General features: G+C 40.5%; 1 protein-coding gene across 2 annotated transcripts in view; it reads right to left on the reverse strand.

Annotated features, from left to right (window-relative positions):
• The window catches only part of TBC1D13 (TBC1 domain family member 13), a 1,245,864-nt gene that overhangs the window by 607,233 nt on the left and 622,815 nt on the right, over nt 1-15,816 (reverse strand). For both annotated transcript variants that reach the window (XM_044058416.1, XM_044058417.1), the window contains exon 10: nt 6,947-7,107. In XM_044058416.1, the coding sequence (XP_043914351.1) occupies nt 6,947-7,107 (161 nt within the window). The remainder of the gene's footprint in view (nt 1-6,946; nt 7,108-15,816) is intronic.

The raw sequence follows: 15,816 nt of genomic DNA on the forward strand, positions 1-15,816 counted from the left end.
TTTCAGTGGAGGCCTGGGGAGAAAAGCTCCAAAAATATGAGTACAGCAAAATTGCAGATAGTAATTGAATAACAGTCACAATTTCAGGGTAAAATACAAAATACAAAAATTTTAGTACAAGAGTTTAGACAAATTATAGTAACTAGCCTAGAGAGAACAAGTATAAATAAAAAGGTTATATAAATATGCAAAATCCTAGGAAGTACAAAAGGTAATGACAGTAAGATACTTGACACAGTAAGACAAGACCTATGTTGAGAACTTGGATCCATAGTAGTTGGAGAGTGCAATGATGGGGAGTTGTATCAAGTTATGCATGGGGCAGAGCCAAGTTTACAGAAGGTGTGATTTAAGTAGTTTTTTGAATTGTATAATATTTGTGGAAGAGTATGGATGCCAAGATTCACCTCTTGAACTTCGCTCTTGAAGTGAATTTCTTGGCATCCATGTTTTGAACACATAAGTTGGTTATAATCAGTGACCTGATCATAATCCTCTATATCTTAAATGGTTAATCACCATTTTTATTATTAATGCCTTTACAGTAAGCCATGCAATTTTATTTTGTTTTAGTGATACAATATGTTTTTAACATCATTTTATATTGTTTTTGATTATTTCTGCCTTTGTAAGACTGAAAGATTTCTTGGATTGTGTGTTTTCGTTAATATTTTGATCTTTATAGTGACTGCAGCACAGCTGGTGAAATTTCTCACTAGGAGTGAAGTCTTAATAAAGTGTTTAAAGTTTAAATGTTATGACTTATAGTGGCCAACATCAAAGAAAACCTACACAAACTGATTAAATTATGTTAGACATGAAGGAGGAACTTTTTCTCAGCGATAACCTATCTTTATGAAAGGCAGTCAGGGATTCTCTGTACATCAGTTTCTACAGCTCTGAATTTTTTCTGGATGAATTGCCACCAGAAAGCAAGCCTTTCAACATATATCTGAAATCAGCTGCACTGACTCAAAGTGGGACAGTGTTAACATCATAATGAAAAGTATGAGGTCATAAGCAGTGAATAGTGGATGACAGTGAAGTTTCAAGTGAAGGACCCCCTTTAGCAATATTCAGTTAGCTGTTTGCTGTAATGGGGTGTAAGCAGAGATAGAGGTCAAGTATACCTTTATAAACAAATAGGCCAAGCTCTAGCTGAAAGTTCTGAGAGATACTGTAGCACTTGGGGAAATGGGCAATATATTAGGTTCAAGTCCCTCTTCTCAGAACTGTGTGTCAGCATTTAATACACTTGGATAAACAATCTTATAGGAATGCCCCCTGGCCTCCCTCATGGTGGACAGTACCTTAGTACCACCTCTGATTCTTAAATGACTACAGGGGATCAACATGAAATCTTCCAGGCTATCTGACTGAAAAGTTTGATGTAGCATCCCTCCACCCCACCCACAAATACACCGTTTTATAAGTAGTTTCCTGCATACCTCTCAACCTGAAGATACCAAAAATACGTTCAAAGTCTCTTGAAGAGTAGACTCTACTAGCACCATTAAAAAAATTACAAATCTGGTAACCTAACTAGTATAACATTTGAATATAGCTTCTCCCCCTGTCTGCAGGATTGTGGGTTATAAATTAGAAGCACAAGTTTAAAAATATGAGAGAGACAAAATGATGTAAAAATATATTATCACTTTGAGACATAAGAAAAAATCTTCATTTTTCTTCTTCTTACTCAGATTCTCCACAACCAGACTGACAGAACACAACCTCTTGGACAATGCAGTGCCCTTGCAATTTGCATAACTACTGGGCAGATGCCATAGCTGACACACTAAAATGTCCCAGAGACTTGCCCCTCCTACCGAACAGGCTTCCCATCCATGTGAAGCTGAGTTCGTCTATTACTGAATTTAAGCCCTCCTCAGTATGGAGAACATCGATGTTTGTGCTGTGACTGAAACCTGGTTCAAGGCTCTTGAGAGCACCCCAGCACTATCAGGTTATACCTCATATCATGCGTTCCGGCCCCAAAATCCGGACCGAACCACAAAAGGAGGGGGAGTATCCATATTCATAAAGGATACCCACACCTCCAGGTTAGTGGCAACGCACGAAGCATCGGAGACCATCCAGGTGCAATTAACCATAGGTAAAACTGCCCTACAGTTTGTAACATGCTACAGACCACCTTCTCAAACTCAGGAAACCCACACAGCCTTCCTGAAGACACTGGAGAGTATAAATGTCTCTCCAAACACCATCATATTGGGTGACTTCAACTACCCAAACATAGACTGGGAACATTACTCAAGCCCCAACACCCTAGCCCAAAGGTTCCTTGAGTTCATAAACTCAAATGCTATGGAACAACTAGTCACCATTCCCACAAGAGGAGAAAATATACTAGACCTGATCATCACAAACATGGGGACAAAATGCTCCACACCGAAGGTATATCCCTCATTGGTGAGATCAGACCATAAATTAATCTCACTGGAGATCCACATCCCGCCCCACCCCAGCAAAAAGACCACAGTGAAGAACTTCTCAAAAGCAAACTTCACACTTCTTAAGACTGGAGTGGTATCCTTCAAGGCCCCCGAGCCAGTGGAAACCACAACCCACGCTGCTGAAACCCTTACAAATGCCTTCTACGAGCACCTCCAGGAATGTATGGATCAAGCAATCCCTAATAAAATCAAGACCCTTTCCACCAAAGGCAGGCGCCCGGTCTGGTGGACTCCAGCCATAAACAAACTCTACAACAAGAGGAGAAAGCTACTACATGACAGAGCAAAATCCTTAAATGGGAAGGCATCTCTGATCAATACTAGCAAAAAACTACGATCACTCATAAAATCATCCAAGGCCAACTTTGAGAGAAAAATCGCTAATGACACAAAAGACAATCATAAAGCCTTCTTTAGCTATGTTAGAAACCTGGGTGGAAACTCCCAGATATGCTCAGAAGTAGACCAAAATGATAAAAAAATCACTGAACCCACAGACATTGCCAACATACTGGCAGACAGGTTCAGTGCAAATTTCTCCCCTCCCTCCCCCCCAAAAGGAGAAATATCTATCCCACCAGAGTCTAGCCTCCCAAACATCCCAGATGCCCAGGTGAGAGCTGCTCTCTCTAAAGCAAAAAACACAGCATCAATGGGACCGGACGGTGTCCCCGGATGTGTGCTACACGAACTCAATGAGGAACTAAACCCACACATAAGGCTGCTGTTTAATCTTAGCCTTACTACAGGATACGTACCCAAAGAATGGCGTCGGCAACTGTGGTCCCACTCCACAAAGGCGGTGCTTCTACGGACCCTGGAAATTACTGCCCCATAAGCTTGACGAGCCTTGTCTGCAAAGCTATGGAGAGGATCATAATGGAACTCATAAATAAAGACATTGGGGACCTACAGACACTGGATCCTACCCAATTTGGCTTTGTCAAGGGCAGATCCTGCCTCTTGAACTTGGTCGACTTTTTCAAACAGTCACTAAGGCCATTGATGAGGGTAAGGCAGTTCACACAGCCTACCTTGACCTAGCAAAAGCGTTCGACACAATACCCCACTCGGGCATCATAGAAAAGCTCACCAGCTTAGATGTAAACCCATATGTCACAAGATGGGTTGCAAACTGGCTCAAGGACAGAACACACAGGGTTAGAGTTGCTGGTGCCATGTCTGACTCTAAGCCGGTCACGAGCGGTGTCCCACAGGGCTCAGTCCTGGGCCCCCTCTTGTTCGGCATTTATTTTTCTGAAGTGCAGGCAAACATAGGGGGATTGTGGTTGACAAAATTTGCAGATGACTGCAAACTGGGCATCATAATTGACACTCCATCAGACACAGACATCCTCCAGAAAGGTCTCATAGAAATGGATAACTGGTGCCAGAGCCATGGCGTTAAGCTAAATGCCAAAAAATGTATAGTCATACCCTTTGGGAAAAACAAGGTAACCCCTAATTACCACATAGGTGGTAATCCATTAAACACGGAAGAAGTTATCAGGGACCTGGGGACCCAAGTTGACAGTAACCTCTCTTTTGACACTCACATTGCCAAAGTGGTTAGGAAGACCTTCTACATTGCCCACCAGATCATGAAGGGATTCACATCCAGATCAGGAGAGGTCATTGTACCCCTGTAGTCTTCACTTATCAGACCAATGATTGAGTACAACGCCCCATTCGGAATGTACCTTACCTGACACCTGCAGCAGTTGGAAAGACCCCAAAAGTTCCTCACCAAAAGGATAAAGGGGCTCAAACATATGTCATACGATGCCCGACTGAAGAAACTCCAGCTCTATTCAGTCGCATACCGTCTGCTCAGAGGTGATCTGTGCCTGACATACAAGGCCATGTCCAACCCGGAATTAATGGACATGCTCCACCTCAAAAAATCCAAATCCACCAGAGCCACGAGAGCAAGAGACTTAAACCTCAACACGGATATAAATAGGGCGTGCTGGAGGGACAGATTCATCACCCAGAGACTCCCTACACTATGGAACAGAATCCCAGTCCATGTGAGGCAGAGCCCCTCACTGACTCTGTTCAAGAGAAATCTTGACGAGTGGATGGGAGATCGTAGGTTTACCCCGGGAATCATCTCTGTATCACTGCTGGACAGAGGCACAGCAAATTAATGGGTATAGTATTCTCATCCTAAGGGGTGGTGAAAGCCACACACACTCTGGCTAGGCTTATAAATGCCCTAGGGCAGATAGCCTAGTATGAACCTATGAACCTATAAGAGCAACCTAGACCAGTGAATGGGGAATAGGAAATTTACACTTGGCTGGGCACCCATGTCCCTTATGGACAGATGTAGCTTATAAATGCCTGGCCCTCAATGTCCTACTTGGTTACAGGACGCCATTATTCTTTTGGGAAAACTTGGCTAGGCTTAGGAAAGCCTCCCAGGTTTTTAGCCTAGTAACAATCTATGAATCTATTTACACAAAAGCAATATCATAGCAAATATAAACAACAACAAAAATAAATATAATTACCTCAAAGGCAGCAAGCTCTCCTCCATGTAACACCTATCCAACAGGTATGACACAAAACTGGGAATAACACTTAGTGCATGGCCAGGTCCCCTGTAAAATTATTTTTGCAAAACAACTGCACCCAGAAGCAGAATACATCATGCACACGTTAGTTATCCTCACCAAATAAGTTCTGTGTATCTGGCTAAAGTACGGGAGAAGCAGCTATGGTCTGCTGGTGATTTATTTTTAATTACTGGCCAGGTATTTATTTGTTAACTAGGAGCCTATAAGCACAGGTTCCTCCTTCCAAGGACCACCCCAAGCATTTGTTTAAATGATGCCTTGCTTGCTCAGACTCGCATAACAGGCAAAAGACACTAAGAGAACTCAAACCCAGGACTACAAGTGTGTGCACGTATTGCACACTGCACCTGCTTTGTGACCTTTCTTCCAGGGGGTAACAGTTTCCATGAAGCTGGCTAAGTTTAAACTTTTCATGTATGCGGGCACTGAAAGCCATATAAATTTACGCCACTGCATGTTAGCACTGCTGACTGTCCTGGTTCCTTCTCCTTTTAAAACAACCATTTGGGCTACTTATCTGCCTCTCCTCTGTTGCTCTGCTTTCATGCAACTTCATATAGTGCAGAAAAGAGAAATCTGCACCATATGGTCAAAGATAAACATATAAATAACTGTGCATTTCCTTGATTTATTCATGAAATGTCTCAGATCCTGTAGTATAAAATATGTGCAGTAATGTGCACACTATCAAACAACTTTTATGCTGCACAAAAAAACAGCGCTTCTGATTTTGAACATCTGCACATACTTTTTGAACACTGTCACTAATTTGTAGCCTTATAGGTTGAAAGATACATACTAAAGACCTGCAAGAAAAAGATGCCACAGTATGAAGCCAGTAACAGTAGCCTCTATGGGGTGTAGGTGTGTGACGCCCCCGGGGATGTGGTTGTCCATGCCAGCTACCAGTGTCACAGCAGAAGAACTCCTTATAACCGGCTGCCTGTGTAACAGCTGTACCATGGTACTGCTCCCTTCCCAGGGATACAGAGAACAAACAGGCAATGGTGGCATCTTGACGGACAGCAGGCACAGGGGTCAGAAAAATGACTGGGAAATAAACAGTGAAGGAATTCAAAAGCAATCATATTAAATGATCAGAAGAAAGTAAAATGTACGTTAACTTGCAATAGCAGCTTTACCACTATTTAATGTGTAGGCTATATTGACCACATGGATCATCCACTGCTTTCAAATTCTAGTTCTTTGTAAAAGCAATTATCTTTACAAGTTCTACAATCCAGTTTACATATCAGTGAAATATTTTGCACATGTATTTATTTTTTTACATGAATGCACTTCCTAAAAAAATAAAAGTAACAAAATGTCCCGACAAAATGAAACATCTCCATTATGCCCACAGTCCTTTCTTATCATCACTATTTCTGAGTTACATGAAAACTAAATATTAAATTTATAGAAAGTGTAATGCATCTACTTCTTTTTTGTGGGGTAGGGTCTGTGTTTTGAAATCTGTCCATTTTGCTGTTTTCATGACTACTGTTACTATTTTCCATTTGAAGACTCTAAGTACCCAGTAGAAATGATGGCAATGCCAGTTCCAAGTTGACTACAAAAGCAGTACTTTTAAAAACAGAAAGCATTTTTTGTTGGGTAATTAATCTCTTATGTGTTTAGTGGCTCAAGTTATTTATATCTACTGTCCAGGGAGTCAATCTCAGTTAATGCTCAGACATGTCATTTCTTCACATAATTGCAATCTCACAATGCTAAACCAATAAATCCAATGATCTCTTAACATGCATTCTATAGATATACCTCTGCAATTTCAAACACTTTCTGTACTGATGCTAAAAGTACAACTGATATATTTCAGGCTGATTAAAAACAAAACAAAAACAAAATGCTTCTCATGCAGACACTTACATTAGCATTGCACAGCAGACCAAGATAAGAAAATCAAAACGATTTTGGTCTGCAAACAAACTGTCCCAAATTTGGATGACGTCTGGAAGAAGAAACTCCTGAGATAAAAGCAGCGTCAGCCAACGGAATGCAAAAAACTGTGGTTTGATGTTTTGTTCTTGCTGGGGGAAGAAAGACAAATGTAAAATGTACGGAATGGATTTTAAAATGTATCTGACTTCCTGATGTTATGTAGTTTTGTATTACAAAAAACATCATCTTTATTCTTCTTAGTCAACAGCAACAGCATCTTAGGATCCTGACTGGATGTAACTGTGTACTAATTCATTATCTCTGGAGGGCTGGTATAAACAGTTTTCTAGGTAGATTTCCTTGTGAAATCAAAGAAAAGACTACATCCACAACCGCCTCCTTGCCTGCCTTCATGATGGCCTGCCACTGGTCCCCCCCAGTGTACATCTGTAGTAATAACACTACAAGTCTGCTGGCTTGCCAGCACTGTGACTGCATTTCTACCTACAAATCTATTTTTTAACACCTTTATTGAATTATCTCTTAACACACAGGCAAACAATTTACATACAAGAAAAAACTACATTGTCATGTTCACAGTTACAAACATTATACATCACATGTATTTTACAAAACTATCAATCCAACATTACATACATTGCTCAATTCCTGCCTTCCCTTAAACCTCACTTCTCCTCCAAAACATTATTCTGCTTGTATTGTTCAAACAATTTCCTTTTTATTTCTATGCAATTTGCTCCTACCCTTTTCTAAAAATCCTACTTCCAGTTCTTTTAACTCTTGTTACAATACTCAATATGTGAAATACAGTTAGTTTAGTCTTTGATTTCCATTTTCTAGTAATTGCTTTTTTGGCAGCCACCAAAATAAAATTTAATAAGGCCTTACTATGTCTAGGCAATTCAGATTATGTGTCCCAGCTAAAAAAAAAAAAAAAAAGACACATCCTTAGTTACACCCATTTGCTTATCCAACATTTCTAACAGGATACTTGGTCGGGAATTTTTAAAGGCTGCCAAATCATTACACTCCCAAAACACGTTCCTAGTTATCTTGTTCTTCCCCATCACACTACCAACATTTCTCATCTACGTGGGGAAAATTTATTTGGAGTATGCTTGGGGTATAAAAATATCTATGCAGACACTTCCAAGCAAAAATTCTAAATCTTCTAGACTTTGCTGCATATTTGGGAGCTATACATATATCTTCCTAGTGTTTCCTTGTGAACTGCTTAGCCAGTCTCCTCCCAATCTTTTCTGACCTCCTCTATTGATTCCTATAGTTATCAAGCAATATTATATATGTCCTACTAATTATCCTTTTTTTAACAGCAGCTTCTGCTCTAGGTTCAACTAAATACTCTACCAGAACAGGTATTTCATTTCTCTTTGCCTGTACTCTAATATCAATCCCTGACAGGGAAGGTAGTCTCTAGCCTGCAGTCTAAATGTCTTCTTGGCCTCTTCCCATTCTACTATCTTTTCCTCTTTAGTTATTTGCTCCTAATACCTTGGTTCCTTCGCCAATTTTCTCCAGCAAGTTCCATATCCTCTTGACTATTCTCTACATCCCTAATTGTAGTCAACCCTATCGGCAAAAATCTCCTTTGTCCATTTTTGTGTTGACTTAGTTCTTAAAATACTTTCTGCTAATTTATGAATATAACATTGTGCATGGCTGCTGTTATTCTTCTTAAGGATCTGCATCCAAAATCCCACTCTCCTTACTTCTTGAACCCCCCCCCCCCACGCTTCATCATCATTTATTTCCACGCTGAATTATATATTTCTGCTTGTCTTATGTATATCAGGTAATGCTAAACCATCTTATTCTACTGGAAGGATCAACTTATCCCACTTGACTCTTGTCCTCTTTCCCTCCCAGATACATTCCTTCAACTCTTTATTAATTATTGTCACCAACTTCTCCTCTGGTTGAGAAAAATATGCCTGACCTCTACATATAACAAAAAGGACTAAAAACATGTTCACTGCTTGTATCTTGCTATCCAACAAGAGCTTCCAGTTTCTCAGTTTTTGTATCATCTTTTGTTTAGTCATTTCCCACATAGCCTTAGCAGTCATAACAGAATCCTTTTTAATCCAAACTCTTAAATATTTCATTTTGCGTCCCCACAAATATGGGTATTGCTGAACTAATTCATGTGTGGGTACATAATTGCAGCTATTGCCTTTGTTTTATTTTCATTAATTTTATATCCAGAAATGATCTGAAGCAGTCTCAATATGTTCCACAACATTGAAATGTCAGTTTCTGGTTTTATCAGGTACAAAATAATACCATCTGCAAATAAAGCAATTTCTTGATTATTATAACAATCAATCCTTGAATTTCTGAGTCCCTTGTTTTCTTTGTTAAAGGCTCTAAATATAAAGTAAATAACAAAGGGGAAAGGGGACACCCCTGCTTGTTTCATCTGTTCAGACACAACCTGCAGGATGGAATCTTCCCACTTTAATTTTGAATCAGATCCCCCATATATCCTCCTAATTAACCTTATTGTATCGGGGAATGAAAATGCTCCCATTGCCCTACTCATAAAATCCCAACTTATTATACTGAATGCTTTCTCTGCATCAAGACCCACCAATAGCAGTATTTTCTTACTTTCTACTCCCTCTGGATCATCATTATTCTATTAATGTTGTCAAATGTTTGCCTCCCCTCCACAAAACCAGACTGATCCATATCTATCAGTTTTGGCAACACCTTTGCCATTCTTTTAGCTATTATAGAAATAAACAGCTAATGTCTATAATAGCTAAAAGAATAGTAAACAGTTTATAATCAAATTTTAAAACTGAAATGGGCCTATATGTAGCTGAATCTAATTGGTCTTTGTTGTCTAAGTATTGCAGCCACAATGGTTTATTCCAGAATGTTAGTGCTTTCCTGCCTTCTAAAATACAGTGAAATAAAACCTTCAAGATCCTTATCACTTTCTTCCCTTCTATCTTTCAAACTTCCACAGGAATACCATCTATTCCTGGAGACTTTCCTGCAGATTGATTATAAGTCAACATTTTTATTTCCTCTCCTAATATCTTAACTGTTAATTGTTGATCCTCATCTACCTCTAACTTTTGCATACTCAAGTCTTTCAAAATATTTCCATTTGTGCTCTTTCTTGATTTCCATATGTTTCTGCTAATATAAATATTCATAAAATTTCAGAAATACCTCCAATATCTCTACAAAATCTCTGGTTATTTTTCTTGTTACAGGCTCCCTTTCTACTTTCGGTTTTCTAAGTCAAAACTTACTGTGCTCTGGAGTTGCAATCTTTTTATACTTTTATATATTATCCAGATACTCCCTTATTTTCTCTTTAGCACTCTGCAGTTGTACCCCTTCTTGTTCTGTGAGATTCAACTTACTCTGCAATACTTTAACCTTTGTCTACCCCTCTAAATTATTCCTGTTATTTCTTAACAATATCTCTTTTTCTTTTACTTCTACCTTATTTTTAAATCCCACGTTCATTTTATCCCACTCACTAACTATGAAGAAATTTCTATTTTCCCCTAATAAATCTTGAATAATTTCCACTACCCATTCCTTAAATTCCTCTCTTTTTAACAGGTAGGTGGGGGAAGTGCCAATGTCGCATTTTTACTTTATTACCCTGCATTTTTATCTTAGTTGCTATTGGTGCATGACTTGAAAACAGTTACTGAATGAGTAACAAAGCTTTCAATTAAATCGACAAGTTCCTGTGAATTTCTGCCTACCCCAGCCCCATTATTGTATCTTGGAGAAATAATATATACATTCTCTCAGAATTCCTACTGATGAACTGACTTCAGCCATAGCAAATATTTTTGTAAACTTCTTCAGAATTCTACCTTCTTTTGTTATAGTTTCCCTTCTAAGTCCCCCAGATATATCATTGGTGTTGCAAATCACGTTTCAGTCTCTATCTGTAAGTAATATTACCTACTCCCCAAATTTTGTTAAGCTCCATAATAACAATTTTAGGTGGAATATAAATACATGCCAGTGTAATCCCCCCCCTTGCCAGTAGCCCAGTAGCCCCTTACTACCACAACTCTACCATTAGTTTTTTTCCCTCTTCTATCACTACTGGAGTTCCTCTAGCCATTAGTGTAAGTATTCCCCATTTCTTTTATTCCTTATATTCTCTTGAATATCCATCCTGAAATCCTCTCTTTACCAAATTCACTTGCTCACTTTTTCCCAAGTATCCCCCAGATTTACTAATCCTCCATGCAGGACTAGCTTAGTCCTGCACAGAGGCGGCCATTTAGGAGCAGGACGGCAGCGTGCCATGCATAGTAATGAGGCATGTTGCCTAAGCTCCTAGGCTTACACGGAGCGTGTAAGAGTGCAGGGGGCGTGTCTGAGAGCACAGATATCAGAATATACACACCCCGCAATGAAGAACAGCAGAAAGGGGTATGAAATGAGTGAGACCACTTATAGGTGACCGCATATCCCCACCAACAGTCCCCCTTGTGTACAACAGCAACAGTATATATAAATAAAATGAAGAAACCCTTTATTTTTATTTAAAAATCTGATTAAAGCTAACCATAGTTGTGCGGGTGTGCCCATTGCTTAGCAACGGTTAATGCAGCTTAAATGCCTGAAGAGGAAAACAAGGAAGATATATGCAAATGAAGCAGCATAGCAATAGTGTAGTGGGCAGAGCATTCACCTTATGAGCAGGCATTCTTGGTTTGAGTCCCACTGCAACACATTCCATTTTCCATGGCAAAGCACGTTCTGAGTAATATTTATGTTGCATAACCCACTAAATAACATATTTTCATGAACTGGAGTACTGCAGTAAATGCACATGTGAGGTGTCACTGTCATAATGAATAAGGCACTAGTAAGCAGGTTTAAGCACAAATAAGCAGTAGTAAGCAGGTTTAAGCCTATTTGCCTGGGGGTAAGCAATGCCTACCCAGGTTAAGCAATTCAGAAGCTAACAGAGTATAAGAAACTGTAACCAGAAGTTAGCAGTGCTTACCTTCGCGCAAACCAGCTTACAACTGCTTTAAAGTGCCTTAATCATTCTGTATCCAATGGCCCATGTTCTGCCCAGCAACAAAATAAACAGCCTCTGCAAGGCTCGAACCCAGGACCCTGCACACCATAGCCAATGTGATTTACCACTAAGCCATGTGAGATATACATAACCCCTATGTTTTCAAAAACATACCATCCAGCTCAGTCATTCAACAGTACAGAGAATGCATTCCAACATTTAGATGTGTGCGTGTGTAAATATATTAATGTCTAAACAGATACAACATATCTATAAATGTAGATATATCTATCTATAGAAATATATATATATATATATAAATATATATGAACATTTATACATGCAAATGCCTACATCTACAGATATGTATGTCTACATCTATATGTCTAAATATATATGGCAGGTTATATATATATATCAGCAGATATATATAGGTATATATGGACATACATCCGTAGATAACAATGAAGAAATAACAAAAACATATATGTCCATGTGCAACATTAATGAGGTTGAGAGGGCCCAAACAATATATGTCTTGTACGAACAGGTATACACCCCCAACAGCCAAACACGTCCCCTCTTGCAAGTGTTGCAGATCCCATAACCAGGACCAGACACGGCATGGGCATCCCTAGGATACATGTACACAGACACACATATATACAGATACAGATATATATATATATATATATATATATATATATATATATATATATATATAGACATATATGTAACTATACATACACACGCAGAGATATGTACATTAAGTTACATATGTAGTATGGGCACACAACATGGAACAGCCACTATTCCTACAGTTACCACCTACAGTTACCACCTTACCAACTGAAGACTGTATGAGCCACCCATATAAATGACATTCATTGCCTGTAACATATACCCACAGAGATATCAAAGGCTATAACACCACACACAGGTGTGCATAAATGGGAAAGCTTTATTTGTCTACTATTACAGTTGTACATGCCATATCATATAGCTGTTTAGACACGGACATCCATATAAACTGAGTAATGTAACTGTCAAACAGGTATACTAATACAGTAGTCCGGAAATGTTAACAAATGTTGCTGTCCAGGCAAAGGCCATCAAGTAGTACAATAGTAAAGACAGACTGAGCCACAGGATACCAAACAATCAACGGTAAGTAATGCAGGTGTATAGTTCAGCAGCCTCTACCCCCTAGGGATTGTCTACAGAGTGTAGTTAAAGACCTCAGTTGACACACTGGAATGTAACCGTTACATAAGGCACAATTGACACCATCACAAGCACACTGACAAACAGAACAGTCTGTATGGCATAGCAGGCTCTACAGACATGCCACGGTACAGAGTAACATACACTTGTGTGTAAGTGCATCACCACAACTAATGTGAACACAGCCACAGCTACATATGTCATGCTAGCATATTATTACAGTATATGGACCATCTGCTTAACAGCAACCTCATATGTGCCACCCATACACTAACCCTACATATACTGGGCCACTACACAGTGTGGTCCACTGCCTGTCTGTGGTATGGAACATGTGCGTGTATAGCCCTACAAACATGTAAGCCGATAGGGTAACATACAGTGGAGCAGCATGTAACATCAGATAGAAGAGGACCAAGAACAATGACATCTACCACAGTCTGTACACAGGCCAAGGTACATATTAACAATACACACACTGCCGACAATCACCATAAGTACATAGACCTTAGTACTGTATACACAACCACAGAATTTCCAGGTTACGTTATCAAATATAACCCCTACTATACATTACATGTGTAGCAGTCTGATATCTCACTGGGTTATTACCAGATATGATGTCACTAATTATGGTGTACAGTACATATGCAGCCCTTACTGCATGACATATGTACACAGGTTGTCAGAGTTATGGTTGGAGGCACATACACAGGGCCAATATTGACATGTTGCTGTGATAACCTCATACATTTACTGTTGCAACAAGGTTTGTTGCACCATATGTTCTATGAGAGATTTGAAGTCAGTAACTCTCACGGCTGTCACCATCTACATACTGCAATCCTCACACTACCTTCTGCAGTTCACAGTTAGGTGCTTAGTGGGTAACACCTAAAACAAAAGGCACCACACACTGGCCAGTCTGCAGATGGTCTTACAGATGGGTGTTCCCTCATTAACATAGCACTGACATGGCAGGTATGTAAACATGTAGGACAGTCATATCCACACACACCCTGTTAAACCAACATTACTCCAAATGCAGTATAGCAGCACTTACAGTCTGTAGTCAGGTCAGGCACATCCCCTTCCTGTGTGTTGGCCTGTCTCCACAGTGTATGTTGCTAGTGGTACACCCCAATCCATCTGAGATGCTGTTTGCCAAACAACAGATCTAGTTCCTGCTCACAGTGAATGAAAGGCCCAACGGCAACATGATGTTCCTAGATATTGGTGTGTGTCTCCATTGGCTATGGGAATGTTACCACAGCTGTTCCACATGCAATCAGCTAGAGGAGGGCTGCAATTCATGCAGAGACCATCAGCTGAACCTGAGCGTCACTTAAAATACACATGCTGCTGCCTAAGCAAAGCAGGTGTAAGTCTCCACATCCACCAGAGAGGGAGGAGAAAAGAGGCAGCCAGAGGGACAGAAAAGCCAGGGAGGGGTGGGAGAGTAAAACTTAAACGTTTGTGTCACACACCTACCAGTACATGGCATCAAACCCCGACGACTATGCAGTGCTATCACATATGTCCATGCAGTTATTGGATGCATGCATAGGTTACATGTTGGGGAGCCCTTGGAACGTATATGTGATGGTGAGTGACATCTGCAACAGGGATACGGTAGCTATGTGGTAGGTGTAGTACCCGTGCCTACACGCATGAACAGGTGTCAGCGTCAACACAGCCACACTCTCACAGGGACGCACACACACTGCCACACATGGCAGGGCCAGGAATACAACTCATCACTAGTGGGATTGTCACAACACAGTACTGTGCAAGTATCACATGCACCACAGGGGTCATACGGAGGTTATATGTGCAAAGGGTATGTGGAGGTGTCTGACATCAGACAGCATGCTTCAGTATGCCAATGGGGGTTGTAGTGAGTGTGAATGTGGTCATACACATCATACACCACACACACAGACATGGGTGCCAATACTGACATGCATGTATGCACTGCAACACAGGTGTGTTGTGGCTGATGGTGCCAGGCGGCTATACAAGGCTAGGTGATGAGTATACCTTGGCATCAGGTCACATGGAAATGGTCTGCATTGTGTGGCTCAGGGCTGTAGTGTCTGCAGTTGCCCACACAGGTGGGTATTGTATTCATCATCCAGTCACCTGGGTGACTACTGCGTGTGGCCAACGCTGTGCATTGCTTGCCATGTATGTGTTCCTTAGTCCATGATATGCACACTGTCTGGGATGTTCACACCTCCCACATGTATGTACAGTGACATGTGGAACTGTACATGTCACTGTACATGCATGTGCAGTGACATGTGGAACTGTACCTGGGGTGTCTGGCATATGTTGTCTACACTGATTGTTATCAGATGTGCCAGTCCTGGACTCATGTGGCGGGAACTGTTCATGGACAGTGGGTTGGCCCTGCACCTACATTGATGGCATGATACCAGTATTCCCTGGTGTCAGCGGCATCTGTCCATACAGGGCTTGTGTTTCAGGCATGTTATGCCCTTTGTGGGTCACATTTGATGGCACCACAGGTGTTGCAGGTGTCCAGTGGGGAACATGGGGGAGGTGCACTGTC

The sequence above is a fragment of the Protopterus annectens genome, chromosome 16.part0, assembly GCF_019279795.1.
Source record: "Protopterus annectens isolate FY-2018-M chromosome 16.part0, PAN1.0, whole genome shotgun sequence".
Classification (NCBI taxonomy): domain Eukaryota; kingdom Metazoa; phylum Chordata; order Ceratodontiformes; family Protopteridae; genus Protopterus; species Protopterus annectens.